The sequence below is a fragment of the Salmo salar genome, chromosome ssa19, assembly GCF_905237065.1.
Source record: "Salmo salar chromosome ssa19, Ssal_v3.1, whole genome shotgun sequence".
NCBI lineage: Eukaryota > Metazoa > Chordata > Actinopteri > Salmoniformes > Salmonidae > Salmo > Salmo salar.
In genome coordinates this window covers 63,511,432-63,537,286 of record NC_059460.1, presented here as the reverse complement: position 1 = coordinate 63,537,286, position 25,855 = coordinate 63,511,432, and the positions used below count along the sequence as shown (strand labels likewise).

The 25,855-nt window shown below is 40.9% G+C and overlaps 1 protein-coding gene across 1 annotated transcript in view; it reads left to right on the top strand.

Annotated features, from left to right (window-relative positions):
- fam117ab (family with sequence similarity 117 member Ab) overlaps nucleotides 1-16,720 on the top strand; it is a 41,329-nt gene extending 24,609 nt beyond the window's left edge. The window contains exons 6-8 of the mRNA XM_014158633.2: nucleotides 11,223-11,385; nucleotides 12,028-12,196; nucleotides 13,662-16,720. Of these exons, the coding sequence (XP_014014108.2) occupies nucleotides 11,223-11,385; nucleotides 12,028-12,196; nucleotides 13,662-13,920 (591 nt within the window). The 3' untranslated portion in view covers nucleotides 13,921-16,720. The remainder of the gene's footprint in view (nucleotides 1-11,222; nucleotides 11,386-12,027; nucleotides 12,197-13,661) is intronic.
- Nucleotides 16,721-25,855: the final 9,135 nt, after the last annotated feature.

The following is a 25,855-nucleotide window of genomic DNA, read 5'->3' as shown; positions in this document are numbered from 1 at the left end:
AACTTAAGGATGGTGTTAAAGTCGTGCCTGGCCATGCAGTCATGGGTGAACAGGGAGTACAGAAGGGGAATGAGGACGCACCCCTGAGGGGCCCCCGTGTTGAGGATCAGCGTGGCAAATGTGTTACCTACCTTACCACCTGGGGGCGGCCCGCCAGGAAGTCCAGGATCAAGTTGCAGAGGGAGGTATTTAGTCCCAGGGTGCTTAGCTTAGTGCCTTCAAAGCTTATCACAATCTGTCACTTCAAGAGTTGTTTCAACAGGTTTGCAGAAAATCTCAATCCTAAACAGAATGTTTAAATATAGCTGCAAGTAGCAATAAGAGGTGCACGCTGAGAGGAAGCATGGAAGCATTATACATAATCCCTTGTGTAAATGTAACTATTCTAAACAAAGATGCCATTTTCTAATCTTTGGATGTATTGCTTTTCTCAAATGTACTAGAGACAGACATGATTAACATAAATTCTGAGTTTGGAGTTCATGAGAATTATTATTTTTTATTATAATCTTGTAATAACCAAAAAAGTGTTAAACAAATCAATCAATATTTGAGATTCTTCAAATAGCCACCCTTTGCCTTGATGACAGCTTTGTACACTCTTGGTATTCTCTCAACCAGCTTCGAGGTAGTCACCTGGAATGCATTTCAATTAACAGGTCTGCCTTCTTAAAAGTACATTTCTTGAATATCTTTCCTCCTTAATGCATTTGAGCCAATCAGTTGTGTTGTGACAAGGTGGGGGGGTATACAGAAGATAGCCCTATTTGGTAAAAGACCAAGTCCATGTTATGGGAAGAACAGCTCAAATAAGCAAAGAGAAATGACAGTCCATCATTTCTTTAAGACATGAAGGTCAGTCAATACAGAACATTTCAAGAACTTTAACCTCTCTTTTTTTATTTACCTTTATTTAACTAGGCAAGTCATTTAAGAACAAATACTTATTTTCAATGACAGCCTAGGAACAGTGGGTTAACTGCCTTGTTCAGGGGCAGAACGACAGATTGGTACCTTGTCAGCTCGGGGATTCGAACTTGCAACCTTTCGGTTACTAGTCCAACGCTCTAACCACTAGGCTACGCTGCCGCCCCCTCTTTGGTAGGGAGCAGTATTTTCACCTCCGGATAAAAGGCGTGCCCAAAGTAAACTGCCTGTTACTCAGGCCCAGAAGCTAGGATATGCATATAATTGGTAGATTTGGATAGAAAACACAAGTTTCTAAAACTGTTACAATAATGTATGCGAGTATAACAGAACTGATATGGCAGGCGTAACTCCGAAGACAAACCATCCCCCAAAAAAAGTATTTTCATCCTACCACTGATTTCAATGGCTGGCACTTTTATAATAGGGCGAAATCGTGCCCGATTGCAGTTCCTAGGGCTTCCACTAGATGTCAACAGTCTTTAGAAAGAGTTTCAGGCTGGTTTTTGGAAAAATGACCCAGAAGAAGTAGTTTTTCTAAGGGCTTGGCTGTAGAGTTTCCATGCGCATGGCCGAGAGAGTGCGTTTTTTTTGTTTATCTCCGGTAAAGACAATAACGATTCTCCGTCTTAAATTTTGTTTATTTGCGTATTAGGGTACCTAAGGATTGATTTATAAGTTTACTGGTAACGTTTGGGATTCATTTTGTATGCATTTTGACCGATGGAAACCGAGTGGATTATTGACTGAAGTGCGCCAGCTAAACTGAGTTTTTATGGATATAAAGAATACATTTATCGAACAAAAGGACCATTTGTAATGTAACAGACCTTTTGGAGTGCCAACAGAAGATGATCTTAAAAGGTAAGGCATATATTATATCACTATTTCTGACTTTCGTGTCGCAACTCCCTGGTTGAAAATTATTTGTTATGCATTTGTGTGCTGGACGCTGTCCTCAGATAATCTCATGGTTTGCTTTCGTCGTAAAGCCTTTTTGAAATCTGACACCGCGGCTGGATTAGCAAGAGGTTAAGCTTTATTTTGACATATTGCATGTGTATTTTCAAGAATGTTAAATATTTACAATTCTGTAGTTTGAATTTGGCGCCCTGCACTTTTACTGGATGTGAATCAGGTGGGACGCTACTGTCCCACCTAGCCTAGAGGTTTTAACAATAATTCACTGTATCACAATTCTAGTGGGTCAGAAGTTTACATACACTAAGTTGACTGTGCCTTTAAACAGCTTGGAAAATTCCAGAAAATAATGGCATGGCTTTAGAAGCTTCTGATAGGCTAATTGACATAATTTAAGTCAATTGTACTTGTGGATGTATTTCAAGGCCTACCTTCAAAGTCAGAGCCTCTTTGCTTGACTTAAATTTCAGAAAAGAAATTGTAGACCTCCACAAGTCTGGTTCATCCTTGGGAGCAATTTCCAACGCCTGAAGGTACCATGTTCATCTGTACAAACAATAGTACGCAAGTACCTTGTGAAGATGCTGGAGGAAACAGGTACAAAAGTATCTATATCCACAGTAAAACGAGTCCTATATCGACATAACCTGAAAGGCTGCTCAGCAACGAAGAAGCCACTGCTCCAAAACCGCCAGACTACGGTTTGCAACTGCACATGGGGACAAAGATCGTACTTTTTGGAGAAATGTCCTCTGGTCTGATGAATCAAAAATAGAACTGTTTGGCCATAATGACCATCGTTATGTTTGGAGGAAAAAGGGGGAGGCTTGCTAGCCGAAGTACACCATCCCAACCGTGAAGCACGGGGATGGCAGCATCATGTTGTGGAGGTGCTTTGCTGCAGGAGGGACTGGTGCACGTCACAAAATAGATGGCATCATGACGTAGGAAAAGTATGTGGATATATTGAAGCAACATCTTAAGATGTCAGTCAGGAAGTTAAAGCTTGGTCGCAAATGGGTCTTCCAAATAAACAATGACCCCAAGTGTACTTCCAAAGTTGTGGCAAAATTGCTTAAGGACAACAAAGTCAAGGTATTGGAGTGGCCATCACAAAGCCCTGACCTCAATCCCATAAAAGATTTGTGGGCAGAACTGAAAAAGCATGTGCGAGCAAGGAGGCCTACAAACCTGGCTCAGTTACACCAGCTCTGTCAGAAGGAGTGGGCCAAAATTCACCCAACTTATTGTGGGAAGCTTGTGGAAGGCTACTCGCACCGTTTGACCCAAGTTAAACAATTCAAAGGCAATGCTACCAAATACTAATTGAGTATGTAAACGTCTGACCCACTGGGAATGTGATGAAATAAATAAAAGTTGAAATAAATCATACTCTCTACTATTATTCTGACATTTCACATTCTTAAAATGAAGTGGTGATCCTAACTGACCTATGACAGGGAATATTTACTACGATTAAATGTCAGGAATTGTGAAAAACTGAGTTTAAATGTATTTGGCTAAGATGTATGTAAACTTCTGACTTCAACTTTATGGAATTTTCTATGACATTTCCTCCATTTTGAGAGGTAGTCTCAACCTAATAGAAAATTACTTACAAGCATGTTCATTAAACAAGCATTAACATGAGGGAAAAAGAAAGACTTTCTTTCACTTAATATATCGCAATTGAAAATGACTTTCAACCCTTGGCCTTGTTGTCTCATCTTAGCTGCCAGTGTCCTTTACAGTCCATTATGCCTTGTCCATTTTCCTACCTGTACACCAGCAGCGTGAGAGAAGTTTGGACAGGATCTCTCTCCATGCTCACTCCACGTGGACTCCTGTCGCACTCTGTAGAAGTGGTACAGGGCAGGCCCGTAGTGAGCTAAATTTTCGCCATTACTTCAGCCGGTTGGGGGGGGTGTTGTTGAGGTTCACACTGTTCTTGGTCAAATGTTTCCTTCTGTGCATCTAGACACTACCTGTGGTCATCTTCACCATAACCTCGAGAGAGGACAGACTAGAACAACAGTTTAGTTTAGGGCATTTCTGATTCAGGAAATCCATAAATTATTTAATCTGACCAATTCTTACTCCTACCAATATATTTATACAGATTTCTATCTCAAATGTCGAAGAGAATAAGAATACACACTTTAAACCATTTTCTCCCCCAAATTGGCTTATACTCCTATCATCTTGGTGATCTCACTGCAAAGTTACAAGGTCAGGGAGTTAGAGGGCCAATCCTTAGGGAGACATCCCGACCATACAGCAGACCCAATCTGGTGAGATTTGTATCGAAACAAGAACAACCATAACAACAGTAATACACACATTACTCGAGGTGTTGAAACTTCAATCCATTTGGAGTAAATGTCAACCATTACCAATATATATTTTTCCCTTTTACAGGCAGGCATGTGAAGAAAATCTACTTGTTTATTTACCAACAGGCCCCAGGGGACCGGTAATTAAAAAAACAATCATGCCTGTTAAATAAAAAAATAAACAAATTAGAATAGCATCAAATTAGAATTACAACTCTTGATAACTCCATAAGGAAATAATTCTATCCCATAAAGTAATGGTAAAATAGACTAGAGACAGGTGTCCCTCATTCAGGGGTAGCATTCTCTCTGTCCTTCTCGTGGTCCACACATAGGACTATTACAAAATTATAAACTTCTTCTAATTACTAGTGTTTACATAGCCCATTTTAGATCTCACCCAATGTCTCCAGTCTTTCTAGTGAGGGTGTCGGGCCTCAACAGGAAGTCAGAACAAAGGTCATTCAACCCCATTAAGTGTTTTCTTTGCCTGTACCTCAGAAACCATAAAAAAAATATTTCAAACATTTCCATCATTCTACGTACCCAGTTTACAACCAAATTAAAAAAGACCCCACACAATAAATCAAACACAGTATTAACACCACTTAACAAATATTCCTAATAGGTGAGTTGTGTGTGCGTGCTGGTGTGGGGTAAAACGTATGGCATAAACAAATAAATGGCCAGGCCTTACTTATATGGGAGCTCCCCCTACGGCCGGAATCGGATACCTTTATAAAACTGCAGAATTTTACTAACTACTCTCCCAAGGCTGTTGCCTTGGGAAACATTTCAAAGGGAGAGAAATTAAACATTTTGTTAGTTTTCACTTTGCTAAATCTTAATCAGTCCAAACAATTCAAATTCGAAATGATTAACTTCTCATTGCCTTTGTTACCTTCACTAGTCTACATCTCTACTTTTTAACTTTAGAAGCCCTCTCAATCACCATCACCCAGTACATTTCTCTTCCATTCTAACACTTGTTTCCCTCTACAATCTCTACTATACTCTACCTCTGTCTTTCCATCTGTCACTTTACCAGGTGAACAAAACGTTTTAAATTACAGACAAAACAAAACATGAGCTTCTGTTCACAGGAAGGCCACTGTCCTCCCTCCACTCATTAATCGTTTTTGTCTAAAATGTAAAAGGTAATTTTAGGTTTGGCAACCCCAATGCTGTCGCCTGACACAATTGCTTTTTCAAAACTACAAACAATTACTCACTATTTACGTCACTCAAATTTCTTGTGACCCCTCCTCCCTTTCGTCAATTTTATAAATCTATTTCAGAATAAGACTAAATAGAATGTCTCACAAGATTAAAAACCCCCAGGGTTTTCCTGAGTCTGCAAGGAGTGTTTGGTTGTTTCAAAGAGCGCATTGTTCCTACTCGATCATGTGTAATGTGCTTCGTCACTTCCAAAATTGAAACCCTCATATGTTATTTCTTGTTTCGCTGGTTGTACTTTCCCATAAGATGTCTTGTGACCCTTCTCTACCAAATAGTTTACTAATGAAGGTAATGTCTGGCATATGAGTTTCTTCATCTTTTTACGCCAATAACAAATTAACGACATACTGTACCAACACAGAACCCTCAAATGAAAACCCTTTAGCGATTTATTTAAATGCACCATGATACAAAGTTGGACTTTTTTGGAACATTCTTGCTTTCGCCCAAATATGCTGCCAATTTTAATATGTTACCTTTTAGAATTCACTTTGATTTTCGCAAGGATTATCCAACCCCAAAATCAGCTCCACTTCAGTCGCCCTGTAGCAATATCCGGTTATTGTTACTGGTCCTATGTTCAATGACATGGATGGTAGTCACATCGCTTTCGATTTTGCCTGTTTCCCCACTAAATATAATACTTTTCCTGTTGTAAATTTTGCCAATTTCGAACTCTTGCCCCGCTACACTCACTTTTCCAATAACCAACAGCCTCACACCTAAAACATGGTGACTTTCACTGTGACACTATTAACCACACGCACAGCTGCAAAGTGAGTGGAATTGGATTCCACTCTCAAAACCTCCTTTACTATTTAATCCCAATAATAAATGTTGGTCCACTCCCCCCTCAAGATCCATTTTGAAAACAGGTTACAAACCTGCCATCAAAGCTTAGGTACACATTTTTATCAACATCCTCACATAGCCAAGCTGTGTTCAAATACCAATACTAATATACTACGTACTTAATGAGTATATACTATTAGTTCATTTTTGTACAGTAAATGAACGGTAACCTTTCAGTTGAGCTTTGCATGTATACCGGTAGTTGATGCTAATGCTATGCAGCCTCTTGCTAACTTGTTAGCATAACAAATTACTAGTTAGACATTTTATGACTTCGGTTGTTCGGAAATTCAGACTGTTCAGAGCGCACACTGCCTGCTCTGGCCGAGGAGCAGGGTTCATCTGAGCGTTCTGACCTCACAACGGCAGTCAAGCACCCAAGCCAACTGGCTAAAGTTGGCTAGCTTGCTAGCTACTTCCAGGCACAAATTAGAGAACACCTCACTCTGACCATTTTACTCACTCTAGCAGAACTGGTTAGGCGTTTTTCATGTTATCCAAAGCATTGGTGACCAACTGTGCTGCTGCCAACAATTTAATAAAGTTTTTTTCCCCCAACGATTTTCTGACACCGGCCATATTCAACGGGTGTTGAGTGTTCATAAATTCAACGGTTATTCTGCGCTCTGGTGCATTCAGACGAGAGTGCTCTGAAATCGGAGCAGATGGCCAGAGCGACTTTACGAAGCACCCAATTTAACAATGTCCATTGAGAAAGCATAATGACTGTACCATTTAGCTAAGCTAAGAATGACGTGAGTAATCATGTCAATAAACATTGGGTAGTTACATAGCATATAGTTAATATATACTGGCAAGTTCAATGTATTAGTAGCCAACTAACGTTAGGTAGCTAGCTAACATATATTACGGGTACATACTGCTGTAATGCTATGCGATTCATAAGGATAGCCTAACTAACAAATTGGCAGTCAACATAACGTAACTTATTTGAAGTCATTACTTTGACATTGCTCAACATTTTCTTACCATTTGTCATAATTAAATTAATGATTTTGTGTCCTGAAACCAATAAGCATACTACATACTCAATTTACTTCACAAATAGTTTGTTTATTGCGGTTATCCTGAGTACATCAAAACACTGATGTATTGAGCTTTTGAATTTTATTTTGTCATTGTGCCAATTCAACATAGCATCTCAGAATTCTTTGTTAGATTGGAATTTTCCATCAACAGGGAAATGCTGCCCAATTTTATCCATGATTAGATTCGAGCCATATACGAGCCGAATTGGTAGAATGCCCTTGTGCTTTTTTTAGTGCCTCTATGGCTTTGCTATAGTTTACCTCTTCTATGATGGTTATTTCTGTGCCTTTCTCAACGGTGTCGAGTTTAGATTTCCTCAGTCACGGTTTCAATATATGCCAATTTAAAAAAATCCAAGGTAGTCATTCCCACTTCCGTGGAGAGTAGTTATGGTATTTGTGCCTTTTTAATTGGTCACGGCACCTGATTCCTTGTATTAGAACCAATACTGAAGCTCGGCCAATTTACTACTGGAGAATGAGACCTAATGTCTTATACCAGTCTAACGATTCATCTGTCCATAATGTAAATCTCTCGTCAATACACACACACACACTCAGGAAACAAATCAAACACACAAAACAAACAGTATTTCGTTAGGAACTTCTTCCTTTCTTATAATGAAAAAATGTATTTCTTCTCCCTCAAAATATTTTTTTCATGACTCTGTAATTTTAAATGTTATACCCACATTGTAGTTCCTATGCACATGTCTGTGTAGGGTTTAAATGTATAGCTGGTTTCCCAATCATAACCAACTGTTTTACCAGTACACTGACGAATTCATTTTCTTTTACAATGTTTTAAAAAAAAAAAATTATTTTACCTGCCGGAATATTTTCTTTTCTATCTCCAGGATTGTGCCCTGCGATCACAACTCGTAACCGTGTCATATCGTCCCATGGCCGCTTCTCTGCTTCAACGGAGAAACACAACGCCTGTCTCCAACCAGGATACTTCTGCTTCAACACAAATATTCCAATTAGAGATGTCCCTGCTTCGACAGGGTGTTTGCCCTAATTACAATTTTATTAATTTTTTTTAACCTTTATTTAACTAGGCAAGTCAGTTATTAACCTCTCTAGGGGGTGTGGGACGATAGCGTCCCACCTGGCCAACATCCAGTGAAATTGCAGAGCGCCAAATTCAAAAACAGAAATACTCATTATAAAAATTAATAAAACATACAAGTGTTATACATCGGTTTAAAGATGAACTTCTTGTTAATCCAACCACGGTGTCAGATTTCAAAAAGGCTTTACGGCGAAAGCATACCATGCGATTATCTGAGAACAGCGCCCAGCAGACAAATTATTATAAACAGTTACCAGTAGAGGCGTTACACAAGTCAGAAATAGCGATGAAATTAATCACTTACCTTTGATCTTCATATGGTTGCACTCACAAGACTCCCATTTACTCAATAAATGTTTGTTTTGTTCGATAAAGTCCCTCTTTATATCCATAAACCTCCGTTTTGTTCAGTAATCCACAGGCTCAAAGGCAGTCACAACAGGCAGATGAAAAATCAGAAAAGTATCAGTAAAGTTCGTAGAAACATGTCAAACGATGTTTATAATCAATCCTCAGGTTTTTAGTCATAATAATCAATAATATTTCAACCAGACAAAAGCTTCGTCAATATAAAAGGAAAACAAGAAAGGCGCGCTCTCGGTCGTGCGCATGAAAAACCTCTGGGACACTGCATTGTCCACTCATTCAGTGGTCTTACTCCCTCATTTTTCTGAATACAAGCCTGAAACAATTTATAAAGACTGTTGACATCTAGTGGAAGCCATAGGAAGTCCAATTTGAGTCCTAAATCAATGGAATCTGTATTGGCAGTCAATGGAAAACTACAAACATAAAGAAATCCCACTTCCTGGATGGATCTTTCTCAGGTTTTCGCCCGCCATATCAGTTCTGTTATACTCACAGACATTATTTTATGCATATCCTAGCTTCTGGGCCTGAGGAACAGGCTGTTTACTTTGGGCACGCTTTTCATCCGGAGGTGAAAATAGTGCCCCCTACCCTAATTAAGTTAAGAACAAATTCTTATTTACAATGATGGCCTACCCCGGCCAAACCTTATTTACAATGATGGCCTACCCCGGCCAAACCTAACCCGGACGACGCTGGGCCAATTGTGCGCCGCAACTATGGGACTCTCAATCACGTCCGGTTGTGATACAGCATGGAATCAAACCTGGGTCTGTAGTGACGCTTCTAGCACATCTTCAAATAATATTTTTGCAGGAATCTCCTTGCGAATGATTTTGTCGAAGATTGTATCTCCGCCACTCGGGAGCCCAGATATTAGATATCTGTTTTATATGATTTCCTAATAAAAAAATTCTAGGACTTACCCTATTCTGAAATAACTCTGCTACAACAAAGTTTCTAACTAGGGGTGTCTTTTGCTTGTACAAAATACCTAATGTGCGCCACCTGTTCCCAAAACATGATTTTCTATGATGTTTAAAAGAAAATCAGTCTCACCCTTAATTTATTTTGTCTGTTCATAATGACGTATCCACTCACTGACGCTCCCTGCCAGGTCTGAGGCTGGGCAATTTCTGCTCCGCTTAGTCAGAGTGTGGGGCTTCCTGCCACGTCTAATGCAGCCTCTGCGTACAGTTAACCTCGATCCGCGGAGTTAGCATCTCATCCTCATCGCCAAATTGTCCGAGAGATTCTATTGGGAGACTGCAGATTATTTCAAACAACAATTGTGTAAGATTTCCAAAAATGAAGCGATCAACCATCGCTAAGAATTGTTCAGAGTTGAAAAGCTTAACATAGTTGGGTCTCTGATTTTATAGAAAAAGTACAACCTATTTTTGTCTACGTGGCAGTTTAGCAGTTGTGTGGAAACGGGGGCAGAACATAGTGTAAAAAAGGCGATTTGGTTTGTCTGTGCAGGTTGATAGCACGAGGGCTCAACCGTATAACTGCGTTCTGTCACATTTCACACTATAATGTGCTCTTTCCTGCAAGGTTCCACACAGCTGACTTCCTGCCGATTTAGTAAACCCACGGGATGTCTTGCATACTGCAGTTGCACCTAAACTGATCTTAGCTATACGCCCAGTCTTATGACGAAGTCACTCAAAGACAAGTTTGTATCAGGTTAGAAAAAACACTAGCATATAACTAGACTATTCTTTAAGCAGTAAAACACAGGATAGCATGACCAACTATGTAATTTTCCACAACAGGTTCACAACTGAATTGCTTGCTTTTTCCATGTTTATTGAGATATCAACACCTGCTTCGACATAAACATTCCTACTAATGCCCTCAAAACACTGTTTCAAGTTGATAGAGTAAAGATAAGTTGAGTTATTAGGGCTTGATTGAGAACGCAATATTATTTTTATGAAGTTGCCATTTTCTCTTCCATCTGACGTATTGCTTAGCTTTTTTCCAAACTTAGTAGAGGCTGACATGATGAATATACATTGAGTTTCAAGTCAATCAGATTTGCAGTTCATGATACGTTTTTTTTAATGATTTTCGAAAACATCGACAGGGCAGAAAATCCAATATGGCGGACCTCATGGGTCTTTGAAGCAAAGTTTTTCCTTATGCTAAATACTGCTATACCAAGTTTTGTGTTTTTTACATCAAATGGGTCAGCGGGGCTGAGCCTTACACTCAGATTTTGTTTATTTTTATACACCACCAACTATGGGCCAATTGGTGCAGTTTTCGGTGTCAGAGTAGCAGTGTTAAAGTTCTTCGATATTGCCAAAGTAAAAAGAAAAACAAGTATCGGGCCTGGCGATATTGTGACAAAAGTGGAAGAATAATAAGAATTCCTTCAAACAATAAGGAGGTATTCACTCTTGTCCTGTTGTCCAGTGTATTCACTGCATTCATTTCTGTCTCTCTCAGATTCTGGAGGTTCCTGACGGCCACAGGGCTCCAGTTCCACCCCTGAGCTGCAGCAGTGGCTCCCAGAGCGACCCCTCCACCATGCCCCTCTCCCCCACACCCTCACCCTGCTCCTCTTTCTCTTCCTCTTCTGTAGAAGACCTACCTGTGAATCAGGACCCAGGTCAGTCTCTCCCCAATATAGCCCTGTAACAACATCAGTGCAGTGTTATGTTAAGTAGTGTACACAAACTTGTTCAGTAAGGTGCACACAAACCTGCAAAATGTTTTGCAATTGAAAACTGTTCTTATTGGACAGGTTCAGGGTGTACCTCCCGGGTTTATCTGTTTCAAAACGTTATCTCCCTACTGAACAAGACCCATTTGGTTTATCAACATAAAATTGAGTAATACCAGGCAGGAAAAGCTAAATTGGCTATAAATGGTTGAGACAGTTTCCACAGTAATGGTGCCTCTTTACAATGACGTGATACAACGTTTCCACTTGTTGTAGCATGAAATGCATGCACTAGAAACAGGGCACACTTTGTGAGAGAGATAGCTAGCCAAGCACACAGCTTGCTGATATCTAGCTGCTTGGCTAAACACAGAATGTCAGCGCACTGTTCTGATTGGCCAGTCGCAAGTCTTTAGCTAAGATTTCACATGTTGAACCTAGGAAACTCCAGCAAGACCGTTCAGATCAAGCAAACTGCATAAAACCGTCTCGGCTGCTGTATCTGAACTGGGCATCAGTGATAGGAATTTAGAAACACAGATATTGGACCTATTCAGATATTGGATCTATTCTCACACCACGCTTCAGGTGTGGCGGAGGGTGCAGAGCTGTGTCTCCTGTCTCCACTGTCATCCCAGCGTGGGTGGGAGCCATCCCCCTTGCTGCTCTCCTCCTCGCCCCGGCCCAACAAGAGCTACTGCTTCCAGAGGGAGCCCCCCGAGGGCTGCGAGAAGGTCCGCGTGTGTGAGGAGACCAGGTAGGTTCTCGCAAATACTCGTACACGCACACACATGCACAATTGTTTGATGTGCACAGAAACGTACATGCACACACAAATGTAAATACACATTAACGTGTATGTATGGACAGATGTATTCTTTGGTATATAGATAAATACAAAACATTCTGACTTGCATGCATTTATTCCAAAAAGCTTATGAACAGTAACATATGGCTCCTTAGATTGAGTCTGCACTGACCCCCAGTGGTTTCAAAGTTATTGTAGACTGGGTGTGTCAATCACAGGGTTCATATGATCATGAAAATCCTGAAAAAGTAATGGAATTTTAAAATGGTGTTTCCCAGTCCTGGAAAAGTTTTAGAAAATAATAAAATCCGAAACGTAATGGAAATTATTTTATCATTTCTGTTATTGTGATTTATTTCAATATTTTATCAATAAAAATCATATCTGCCAGGATCGGAATAACACTTTAGCTCGTCTGTATTTGTGTGAGATGAGTGGGCCGTTGCTCAAGGAGAGAGAGCGAGTCGAACATTTCAGCAGCAGGTAGGCATAGCCTATAAAATATGATTAACTAGCCAAATCAAAACATATCTTGTACCCTCTAGTTAAGTGTTTAGCTGTTATTAGCATGTATTAATGTTTTCGTCATGTCCTAAAAAAGCGTATCCCCGACACTCACGAATAAAGCCATACAAGGTTGATGTACATTTTTGAACGATTCATATGATTCATTTAAACAATTATTTGATGAAACAAACAATTCACTTAACCATTGTATTAGTTGGTATTCGGTTTAATTGCATTGATCTAATCATCTGAATCAAAATAATTAGAATTGTGAACATTCATTTCAGTAAAAAAAATATTAGATGTAGCCTTTCTTTTGGATTATGTGGGTTCAAAATGTGTATATGATGCCAGTTGATTTGGGCATCTAACGTATGGGATGTTGCAATAGATGCTAGTCAGCCTGCAAAGTAAACACTTCTAAGCTGATTAAGATAAATATGACTAAACTAGAAAAGGTACATTTCATGAAGAACATTTCTGGGCTTGCTTCAGCTGAATAAAAAGATTTGTAGCCTACCATAGCCATTTGATCTTTGATATATTGAATGAGCTAATTATTTGTTTTACATCAAGGTAGCTCTCCAGAGTGAGGGTTGACCACATGTTTTATACTGTTGCCTAACAGGTATTCTACTTTGGGGGGGGTGTTAAGTGCCTTGCTCAACAACAGGTGATGGTACATGGGATCAGAGAGCAGCCTCCCAGTGTCGATACCACATTACGCATACTTTTTTTTTACACTTTACTTCAGAGACGCCGTCAATTGTTGGTCATGGAAATTCGGTTAAAAGGAAAAGTCATTAAATTCCATATGTCATGTGTATGAACCCTGATATCAGGTCTACTAACATATTTGAACAGTTTGTGATCCTGCTCCTAACAACTGTCCTTTTCTCTCCCACAGCTTTCCACACCTAGCCCAGTCCTCGCTCCTCCTCTCCTCCTGCCCCGACCCCAACAAGGTGAACTTCACCCCCCACGGCGGCTCTGCATTCTGCCCGGTCAGCCTGCTCAAGCCCCTGCTCCCATCCATGGACCTGCTGTTCCGCAGCCTGGCCGTGTCCCCAGCCACGGGCTGCTCTGGCCAGGGCGCAGACCCCTACCAGGCCCCCTCGCCTGGGTACCTGGGGTCTCACCCCGACTCGGTCACCACTGCTATGTAAAAGGGGCTACATTAAAGGGGGAAATGTCAAGGCAGCGGTATGCTTTGAAAACTACATTACACATCATGAGGATGTCTTGGTTACTCCCCCCAGCCTTGTTGATTGTGGCCCCCCACCCAAATTAAACACAATGTTTCAAAGTGCTCAAGAAGACAGCCTTTTGACCAACCATGCTCCAGTTTAGTAAGAGTTCACAAACTCGTTACTGTTGACCAAAAATGTCAGGGAATCTTTTTTGGACAGTAGTGGCTTCCATTTTCTTTTCTCTTGACTTCATCATAGCTTTTTTTAAAGTGTCATTGGCTGTGCTCTTTTTTTTTTTTTTTTTTCCGTATCCGTACTGAAAAGACATGACACACCAGCTGACTTTTGGCTTTTAACCTTGGGTGCCAACCACAGTCGCTGCCACATTGAAAGTGGTCCGAAATGTATTAACTTGTGGACCAATAGCCACTGAGAGGCAAGCATACTTTTATAAAAGGATCCATTTATTTGGTCATTTTTGTTAGAAAAGAAAATGTAAAAAAAAAAAAGAAGAAGAAATAGACAATGTATGAGGTTATGTTATTTGCTTGAATCAGTCCCCAAGATGACATTTGCTTTTTAGAACAGATCGGTCCATAAGGGTTTCGAATCGGAACATAATTAGATTTTCTATGTTAGGATGGTACATATAACACTGCGAGTCATTGGATTGTCAATGGCTATAGTCATTTTTGCAACAATGCTGATCTTTTGTATTAATGTTCATTAGTCACTATCTTATGATGCTCAAAAGACACTGCATTGCTTCAACATTTGGCAGGATGGTGTAGGGTAGTCTTATCATTTGGCCAAACTACTAACCGTCTTTTATTCTCTGGAAGAGCAATGTTTCCTATGATTTTTCTAGGGGACGATGCTCCACCCCTCACTTTATGCACATTGAACTCTCGTTTTGGGTTTTAGGAGCCTGTTGGCGGCCCACTTCTCTTTTAATGGTGATTCAGATTTTCCCTCTCTTTGTATGAAAGGTGTCTTGGGAAAGCTGTACTCTTTGGAAATGTAATGTTCTGCTCTGAATTAGTTTGTGTATTGTAGAAAAAGGCTGCTGTCAAATACCAATTAATTATTTAAGTTATTAGAAAGGGAGGCAAATGCTCTTCACCAAAATCTGGTTGCTTTTAGTATTTAAAGATATTTATATAGAATTTTCAATTGAAATAAACTTTTTTTTAACCTTAAAGTAACATCCATGACACACACATGCAGATGTTTTCCCCTCCCCCCTTAACCATCTTAGTGTCCTCAAACAAGGCATGACAAATCAGTTTGCCCCATTTGTGTTCGATGAATTATATTTTTCTTTCTTGCATGCTTTTTAATTATTTTTCTAATAGCCTAGTTTATATAGGTAATAAGATGAGTCTTTGACTAGTTTTCCTTTTTTCCCTGCTTTTCCTCGTGATGGTGAAAGAAGACATTTATAGAAGTTTGGTGCTATTTCTGTTAATGTTTAGTGCCTCTTTTTATTTTGTTTCAAATAAGGGGATTTATAAATGTTAATCAGAGCATAGCTCTTCTAGTTGTCTAAATGTGTATAGCTCTGTGAGGACTCTTACGACACTGTTGACTACCTATGTAATGGTCTAGAGTCATCATCTGATCTCATTGGTAAATGTTGATAATTTTCTTGATGTTTTTTTTCTTCCTCTACCAAGGTTACAAGATCAAGTTAATTGAGAATCTTTGCACAAAGTGACACCTATTTTTTTCCATTTGCAATTTCTATTTTTCTTGTACTTTAGAGTAACCTTGTTTTGCTGTATGAATGTATTTTGGTATATTTTCCAGTTATCTGCAACATAAGCTAAAGAAGGTTAAAAAGTATGTTCGGATGGTCATTTCAGTTCCCCACTCTGTCCGTTTTATGTTAGGGGACTGACAAGCAAATTGTATTTGGGGTAATTATTATTTACTTCAAGGAGAAGGTTTTATGTGGCAGCTATTTTATGTTTGAACACATTTCTGTATAGTTTTATAGTTCTTATTGAAATCGTTTTCAATGTTTTGGGGGAATTTCCCAGGTGTCATCTTGAAATAGGGTTCCATTTGGAACACAAGCCTATGGTACCCCCACTTGGTTCCTATACAGGCGATTGACGGTAAAAGAGGTGGTCTTTATATTATAGACCGGCCAGTGTAGACACTTCTTATACACTGCCTAACCATTGTACACTGCAATTTGCCCACCTGTGCAGCGCACGCTTCCCAACATGTTTGGTTCTCCCATTATTAAAACCGATATTTGGGGGTGAACGCATCATCTAGCGCAACAATCGTAATTGCTTTTATGAACAAGACGCTGAAAAGCCACCCAGCCGTTAGTGTTCCCAGCATACATGGTATGGTTTCTGATCAACCGGCTGATGAATTTGAAACGTGCCTTTGGGTTTTATAAGCGCGCGCCGATTTTACATTTTAGGAGATTCGTGTACTATAATGGCTGAAACAATCCAGTAGCCTCGAAGAAAGTCCATTAATTGTTGCTGTTATAGATTTTTTTCAATAGGCATATTGATACTAGGCTATAATAAAAAGCGTTTCTTTACGTTGCTGTTGAGTTAAAAGTAAAATGTAGGCATAGGCCTACTGTAAGAATTTATACAGGGCTAGCTCCCATGGTTTTATTAACACACAGGTGCTGCAACCTGCGCCGATGACAAAAATCTGGTATGTTTGGTGCATAAATGAAGAAGCAGATGTGCGCTTCACCCAGGTCTGTAGAATAAACATAATGTAAACATCTTTCTGTTAAATACATACATTGCACACTATGGCTGCTAGGTTTTATGTAAACTATAGAGAAAGGGCGGGGCATGACAGATGAATTAAATATCGTTTAAGTAAACTACAATAATTCCGATTTGTACATTACATGTATAGCCTATCACATTACAGAAGTATTGATGGGAATAATTCCGCGTTTACATGCTAGTCGGAAATAGGAAATTCGGACATTTCTGATTAGTTAATAAATTGAACGAGGCGCGTAATTAACTACAACTAGTTAGCAAGTCAAAAGTGACCCAGTTCTGACTAGTACGTGAACGCGGTAAAAAGGTTGGTTTACATTTGGTCTATCCACATGTCTGTAGAAGGTTGTCACAGTGACATCGTGAACATTCAATTGTCGTCCGACAAGCGCAGATAAACTTCACCAAGCTCTGGGACAGTGCTGGTCAGAAAGAAAGCTAGCTAGCTGATGAATGCAGACAATGCCCCCCCCACACACACACACACACCAAAAAACGACAATTTGTTTCAGTGGCTATAGTTAGCTAGCTAACTATCTAGCTTGGTGTCATCTAAAATACCACACATTTATACGTCGGTTCATTTCATTAGTTATGGTAGGACACACTTATGTGAAGCTAGCCACAATAATGTAATTTGCGGTTCGCCTTCAAAATTAAAGGCCCTATTTGAAAGTGATACATTGACACCAACAAAACACAACTGAAGCGTTTACACAAATATTACTGTCGTAGCTCTTATTGCTGGACTTTGACTGTGGGAAGTCACCTCTCCAGTCACCCTATTGTGTGTATTGACATTCATATTGCACTGTACAGCCTTACCCCATTTCATTGATCCACAATCCATAGGTATCAGTCTACTCAGTACCCAAGCATGTAAATCTTGGTGGGGCAAAGGGTATTCATGTCAGCAAAGCCACTAAACAATACATTAATTGCACTTTACTGTTGACAAACAGTGCCCACAAACTGTTAGGGCTGACTTAAAGCTGTCCCAACAGCAGAGCTTTCTTTTCAGCACCATGGAGTGAATTCTTCCCACTTCTACACCTGGCTATCAGCGGAGCCTTGTCTAGCAGTTAAACAGTTCATTCAGACTCATTTACTGCCTTTTAAAAAATCTGACTTGCTTAAACATGTGATTTCTACTGACAATTGAGATGTAAAACTATGGCATAAGGGGACTGAGCACCTAAGAGGCAATCCATAATTTCGATCAAGACATTAGTGAGCTAGGACGGACGTAGTCAATATCACTATTTGGTCAGCACTTTTGAAAAGTACAGCGACGGAATTCACAACATGGGCCGTTTATACAGTATTCTCCCTGTACACCAACTGTAGGATAAATAAAGGGGCCATACAGTTGGAGTTGGAAGTTTACATACACTTAGGTTGGAGTCATTAAAATTTGTTTATCAACCACTCCACAAATTTCTTGTTAACAAACTATAATTTTGGCAAGTCAGTTAGGACATCTACTTTGTGCATGACACAAGTCATTTTTCCAACAGTTGTTTACAAACAGATTACTTCACTTATAATTCACTGTATCACAATTCCAGTGGTTCAGAAGTTCACATACACTAAGTTGACTGTGCCTTTAAACAACTTGGAAAATTCCAGAAAAAGATGTCATGGCTTTAGAAACTTCTGATAGGCTAATTGACATAATTTGAGACAATTGGAGGTGTACCTGTGGATGTATTTCAAGGCCTACTTTCAAATTCTAGTGCCTCCCTACCTTCAAATTCTAGTGCCTCATTGCTTGACATCATGGGAAAATGAAAAGAAATCAGCCAAAATTGTAGACCTCCACAAGTCTGGTTCATCCTTGGGAGCAATTTCCGAACGCCTGAAGGGACCACATTCATCAGTACAAACAATAGTACGCAAGTATAAACACCATGGGACCACGCAGCTGTCATGCCGCTCAGGAAGGAGACGCGTTCTGTCTCCTAGAGATGAGCGTACTTTGGTGCAAAAAGTGCAAATCAATCCCAGAACAACAGCAAAGGACCTTGTGAAGATGCTGGAGGAAACGGGTACAAAAGTATCTATACTGCTCAAAAAAATAAAGGGAACACTTGAACAACACATCCTAGATCTGAATGAAAGAAATAATCTTATTAAATACTTTTTTCTTCACAAAGTTGAATGTGCTGACAACAAAATCACACAAAAATAATCAATGGAAATCCAATTTATCAACCCATGGAGGTCTGGATTTGGAGTCACACTCAAAATTAAAGTGGAAAACCACACTACAGACTGATCCAACTTTGATGTAATGTCCTTAAAACAAGTCAAAATGAGGCTCAGTAGTGTGTGTGGCCTCCACGTGCCTGTATGACCTCCCTACAACGCCTGGGCATGCTCCTGATGAGGTGGCGGTGGTCTCCTGAGGGATCTCCTCCCAGACCTGGACTAAAGCATCCGCCAACTCCTGGACAGTCTGGTGCAACGTAGCGTTGGTGGATGGAGCGAGACATGATGTCCCAGATGTGCTCAATTGGATTCAGGTCTGGGGAACGGGCGGGCCAGTCCATAGCATCAATGCCTTCCTCTTGCAGGAACTGCTGACACACTCCAGCCACATGAGGTCTAGCATTGTCTTGCATTAGGAGGAACCCAGGGCCAACCGCACCAGCATATGGTCTCACAAGGGGTCTGAAGATCTCATCTCGGTACCTAATGGCAGTCAGGCTACCTCTGGCGAGCACATGGAGGGCTGTGCAGCCCCCCAAAGAAATGCCACCCCACACCATGACTGACCCACCGCCAAACCGGTCATGCTGGAGGATGTTGCAGGCAGCAGAACGTTCTCCACGGCATCTCCAGACTCTGTCTCGTCTGTCACGTGCTCAGTGTGAACCTGCTTTCATCTGTGAAGAGCACAGGGCGCCAGTGGCGAATTTTCCAATCTTGGTGTTCTCTGGCAAATGCCAAACGTCCTGCACGGTGTTGGGCTGTAAGCACAACCCCCACCTGTGGACGTCGGGCCCTCATACCACCCTCATGGAGTCTGTTTCTGACCGTTTGAGCAGACACATGCACATTTGTGGCCTGCTGGAGGTCATTTTGCAGGGCTCTGGCAGTGCTTCTCCTGCTCCTCTTTGCACAAAGGCAGAGGTAGCGGTCCTGCTGCTGGGTTGTTGCCCTCCTACGGCCTCCTCCACGTCTCCTGATGTACTGGCCTGTCTCCTGGTAGCGCCTCCATGCTCTGGACACTACGCTGACAGACACAGCAAACCTTCTTGCCACAGCTCGCATTGATGTGCCATCCTGGATGAGCTGCACTACCTGAGCCACTTGTGTGGGTTGTAGACTCCGTCTCATGCTACCACTAGAGTGAAAGCACCGCCAGCATTCAAAAGTGACCAAAACATCAGCCAGGAAGCATAGGAACTGAGAAGTGGTCTGTGGTCCCCACCTGCAGAACCACTCCTTTATTGGGGGTGTCTTGCTAATTGCCTATAATTTCCACCTGTTGTCTATTCCATTTGCACAACAGCATGTGACATTTATTGTCAATCAGTGTTGCTTCTTAAGTGGACAGTTTGATTTCACAGAAGTGTGATTGACTTGGAGTTACATTGTGTTGTTTAAGTGTTCCCTTTATTTTTTTGAGCAGTGTATATCCACAGTAAAACAAATCCTATATCGACATCACCTGAAAGGCCGCTCAGCAAGGGAGAAGCCATTGCTCCAAACCGCCATAAAAAAGCCAGACTACAGTTTGCAACTGCACATGGGGACAAAAATCGTACTTTTTGGAGAAATGTCCTCTGGTCTGATGAAATTGTTTGGCCATATTGACCATCGTTATTTTTGGAGGAAAAAGGGAGAGGCTTTCAAGCCGAAAAACACCATCCCAACCGTGAAGCATGGGGGTGCAGCATCATGTTGTGGGGGTGCTTTGTTGCAGGAGGGCACTTCACAAAATAGATGGCATCTTGAGGGAGGAAAATGATGTGGATATATTGAAGCAACATCTCAAGACATCAGTCAGGAAGTTAAAGCTTGGTCGCAAATTGGTCTTCCAAATGGACAATGACCCCAAGCATACTTCCAAAGTTGTGTCAAAATGTCTTAAGGACAACAAAGTCAAGGTGTTGGAGTGGCCATCACAAAGCCCTGACCTCAACCCTATAGAAAATTAGAGGGCAGAACTGAAAAAGCGTGTGCGACCAAGGAGGCCTTCAAACCTGACTCAGTTACACCAGCTCTGTCAGGAGGAATGGGCCAAAAGTCACCCAACTTATTGTGGGAAGCTTGTTGAAGGCTGCCTGAAACATTTGACCCAAGTTCAACAATTTAAAGGCAATGCTACCAAATACTAATTGAGTGTATGTAAACTTCAGACCCACTGGGAATGTGATGAAAGAAATAAAAGCTGAAATAAATCATTCTCTCAATTATTATTCTGACATTTCACTTTCTTTAAATAAAGTGGGGATCCTAACTGACCTAAGACAGGGACTTTTTACTAGGATTAAATGTCAGAATTGTGAAAACTGAGTTTAAATGCATTTGGCTAAGGTGTATTTAAACTTCCGACTTCAATTGTATATACAGACAATGAAAGCTCTTACAATATTTGATGATTACATTTCTCTAAAACAGGTTACAGGCTACATGTGCACCAACAAGTCAGAACATTAGGCTATGTTATAAGGGGTAAATTGACCAAATTATTAGGGTAAGGCACATGGGCTGCTAACAGCTTACTACATGACCTACACTTATGTATACTTTAGCTAAGAAAGTGATACTATCTCCCTGGTATATTACTTAATCTATGCAGCAGCATACAATACATTTTTAGACTCACCTTGTGCTGTGCTCACTTGAACAGAAAGGTGCCGCGGCGATCCTTCTTGTGGGCAAATTTTGGTGCTTTCAAGACAACTGTGAAAAAACAAGGTTGAATCATGATGTCATTTATCTTCAGGTCGGAGCTCTAGAAAGAGGTCAGAGTTCCCGACTTGGGATTCCAAGTTTGATGACCGTTCAAAACGTATTTTTCCAGTCAGAGCAATTTTTTTTCTCCACAGTTCCAAGTTGTATTGTACTCCCTGAAAAATGAAATTTCCCAGTTCCGAGTTTCCAGTAGTTTTCAACGGGCAGAAATCATGCTGGATTGAGAGCATGAATGTTTATCCTTCTAAACTTGGAAAAGAGACCACTAAACCCAGACTTGGACTCCACTGAATAGCAGGCTAGGGATTGCTTTGCAATGCTTGCTGTTAGCCACTGATTCTTTCCAAACCACTCATTGTTGAATTTGTGATTTCCAACTTGTGTAATGTTTATGGCCGATGATCACCAACACGTTTTATCTATAATTTCTCTTCATATGACCGGTGTCAGTAAACATCAAAAAACATTTTTTTTATTGTTGCCAGCAGCACAGTTGCAGTCACCAAATCAAATTTTATTGGTCACACACACATGGTTAGCAGATGTTATTGTGAGTGTAGCGAAATGGTTGTGCTCTGGATAACATGAAAACAGCCTAACCAGCTCTGCTAGGGCTAGTAAAATGATCAGAGTGTGGTGTTCTCTCATTTGTGTCTGGAAGTAGCTAGCAAGCTAGCCAACATTAGGCAGTTAGCTTGGGTGCTTAACTGCCGTTGCGAGGTCAGAACTCTCAGATCAACCCTTTACCTCCGCCAGAGCATCCAGTGTGCGCTCTAAACACTCTGAGAGCGAAATGCTCTGAATGTACAAACGAACAATCTCACAATGCAATCTGACAATGCTCTGAATTTACGAATGCCCAGAGTGCACTCTGGTACTCCAGATTTACAAACACACCCGGAATTGTAAGATGTCTAGCTAGTCATTTGTTACGCTAACAAGCTAGTAAGAGGTTGCATAGCAACAGCATCAACTTCCAGTAGACAGGCGAAGCGCTAATACGCTCAACTGAAAGGATACCGTTTCCTTTACAGTATACTAAAATTAACTAATAGTATGTAGTATATACTCATTAAGTATGTAATATACAGTATGTTACTATGGGTATTCGAACACAGTTCATGTTTGTATGCGGCTTTATTAACTAAATTATTATTCTTTTTTTACATTGTTTGCAAACTGATATGTGACACGTATTAATGCCAAAATAAAGTTTTTGAAATTTTCCGGACTGACTGACCTTCATGTCTTCAAGTAATTATGGACTGTTTGTTTCTCTTTGCTTATTTGTTCTTGCCATAATATGGACTTGGTATTTTACCAAATAGGGCTATCTTCTGTATACCAGCCCTACCTTGTCACAACACAACTGATTGGCTCAAACGCATTAATAAGGAAAGAAATTCCACAAATTAACTTTTAACAAATTGAAATGCGTCCCAGGTGACTAACTTATGATGCTGGTTGAGAGAATGCCAAGAGTGTGCAAAGCCGTCATCAAGCCGAAGGGTGGCTACTTTGAAGAATCTCAAATATAAAATACATTATTATTTGTTTAACACTTTTTTTGTTTAGTACATGATTCCATATGTGTTATTTCATAGTTTTGATGTATTCACTATTATTCTACAATGTAGAACATAGCATAAAATAAAGAACAACCTTTGAATGAGTAGGTGTGTCCAAACGTTTGACTGGTAGTGTGTATATATAAGAAGAAAGAATTACAAAAATCTAATCCTGTCCTAATCGTCCTCTGGAACATGGGCATTCTGCGGTAATAAATACATAACCAATGTTCTCTATTAATACTAGTCCTCTGCAAATAGGGCTTAAATAATAACTCATGCAGAATAAAACATTTCTTGCAGTAAAATTATACACCAAATGGGAACTTGGGAACAGGAGTGTAGAAATAGGATTTCTTTCTTTCTGCATCTTGAGAGAATGCAATGCTCAGTTAGATAAACATCTGTAGAGGTGCCATCTTCATCAGAAAAGCATAATAAAAGCTGATATTATTTCAACCACATAAAATATGCATCGAAGCCGAACTGAAATCCTAAACATGTTGGGTCGTTTTCCCAGCTTTCTTTTTCCTTACATCTGGTCAAACTGATGTCATTTAGACATTTGCACAGAACATTTTTCTGCTACACAATTTTTTTGCTCCACAAAAGATGACAGAGAACTTTACCGACGCCAACTATACTGAACAAAAATATAAACGTAACATGCAACAGTTCATATAAGAAAATCTGTCAATTTAAATAAATTAGGCCTTAATCTATGGATCTCACATGACTGGACAGGCACACAGCCATGTTTGGGCCTGGGAGGGCATAGACCCACTCACTTGGGAGTCAGGCCCACCCACTGGGGAGCCAGGCCCAGCCAATCAGAACGAGGTTTTCCTCACAAAAGGGATTTATTACAGACAGAAATACTCCTCAGTTTCATCAGCTGTCTGGATGGCTGGTCTTAGACAATGCCGCAGGAGAAGAAGCCGGATGTGGAGGTCCTGGGCTGGCGTGGTTACGCATGGTCTGCGGTTGTGAGGCCGGTTGGATGTATTGCCAAATTCTCTAAAATGACGTTGGAGGCGGCTCATGGTAGAGAAATTAACATTTTAATTCTCTGGCAACAGCTTTGGTGGACAGTCCTGCAGTCAGTATGCCAACTGCACGCTCCCTCAAACTTGAGACATCTGTGTCATTGTGTTGTGACAAAACCGCACATTTTAGTGGCCTTTTATTATCCCTAGCACAAGGTGCACCTGTCTAATGATCATGCTGTTTAATCATCTTCTTAATGTGCCACACCTGTCAGGGATGTAAACAAATTTGTGCACATCATGTTTGAGAAATAAGCTTTTTGTGATCATGGAACAATTTGGGGATCTTTTATTTTGTTCAGAATACATTGTTTATTAGTGACATGCTGCCACCAGCCATGTGTGCATGCCATGCTAGCACATAGTGCATGGTCCCATGCGTGATGTGCCCAAGAACACCAAGGTAACCTGCCTAAATGACTACTGACCCGTAGCACTCACGTCTGTAGCCATGAAGTGCTTTGAAAGGCAGGTCATGGCTCACATCAACAACATCATCCCAGAAACCCTAGACCCACTCCAATTTGCATACCGCCCTAACAGATTCACAGATGACGCAATCTCTATTGCACTCCACACTGCCCTTTCCCACCTGGACAAAAGGAACACATATGTGAGAATGCTGTTAATTGACTACAGCTCAGCGTTCAACACCATAGTGCCCTCAAAGCTCATCACTAAGCTCAGGACCCTGGGGCTAAACACCTCCCTCTGCAACTGGATCCTGGACTTCCTGACGGGTCGCCCCCAGGTGGTAAGGGTAGGCAACACCACATCTGCCACGCTGATCCTCAACACGGGGGCCCCTCAGGGGTGCGTGCTTAGTCCCCTATGTACTCCCTGTTCACCCATGACTGCGTGGCCAAGCGCGACTCCAACACTATCATTAAGTTTGCCAAAGACACAACGGTGGTAGGCCTGATCCCTGACAACGATGAAACAGCCTATAGGGAGGAGGTGAGAGACCTGGCAGTGTGGATCAAGACAAAAGAGATGATAGTGGGCTACAGGAACGGGGCTGTAGTGGAGCGGCCTCCGACCGCAGGGCGCTACAGAGGGTAGTACGTATGGCCCAGTACATCACTGGGGCCAAGCTTCCTGCCATCCAGGACCTCTATACCAGGCGGTGTCAGAGGAAGGCCCTAACAATTGCCAAAGACTTCAGCCACTATAGTCAAATACTGTTCTCTCTGCTACCGCACGGCCAGCTTTACCAGAGTGCCGAGTCTAGGTCCAAAAGGATTCTTAAAAGTTTCTACCCCCAAGCCATAAGACTGCTGAACAGCTAATCAAATGGCTACCTGGACTATTTGCATTGACCCCTCCCCCTCCATTATCTACGGTGCTACTACTCTCCGTTTATTATCTCTGCATAGTCACTTTACCCCTACCTACATGTACATATTACCTGAATTACCTCGACTAACCTGTGCCCCGCACATTGACTCGGTACCGGCACCCCCTGTATATAGCCTCGTTATTGTTATTTTATTCTTGGTATTTTTATTTTTTACATTAGTTTATTTAGTAAATACTTTCTTATTTTTATTTTAACTGTGTTGTTAGGGCTCGGAAGTAAGCATTTCACGGTAAGGTCTAC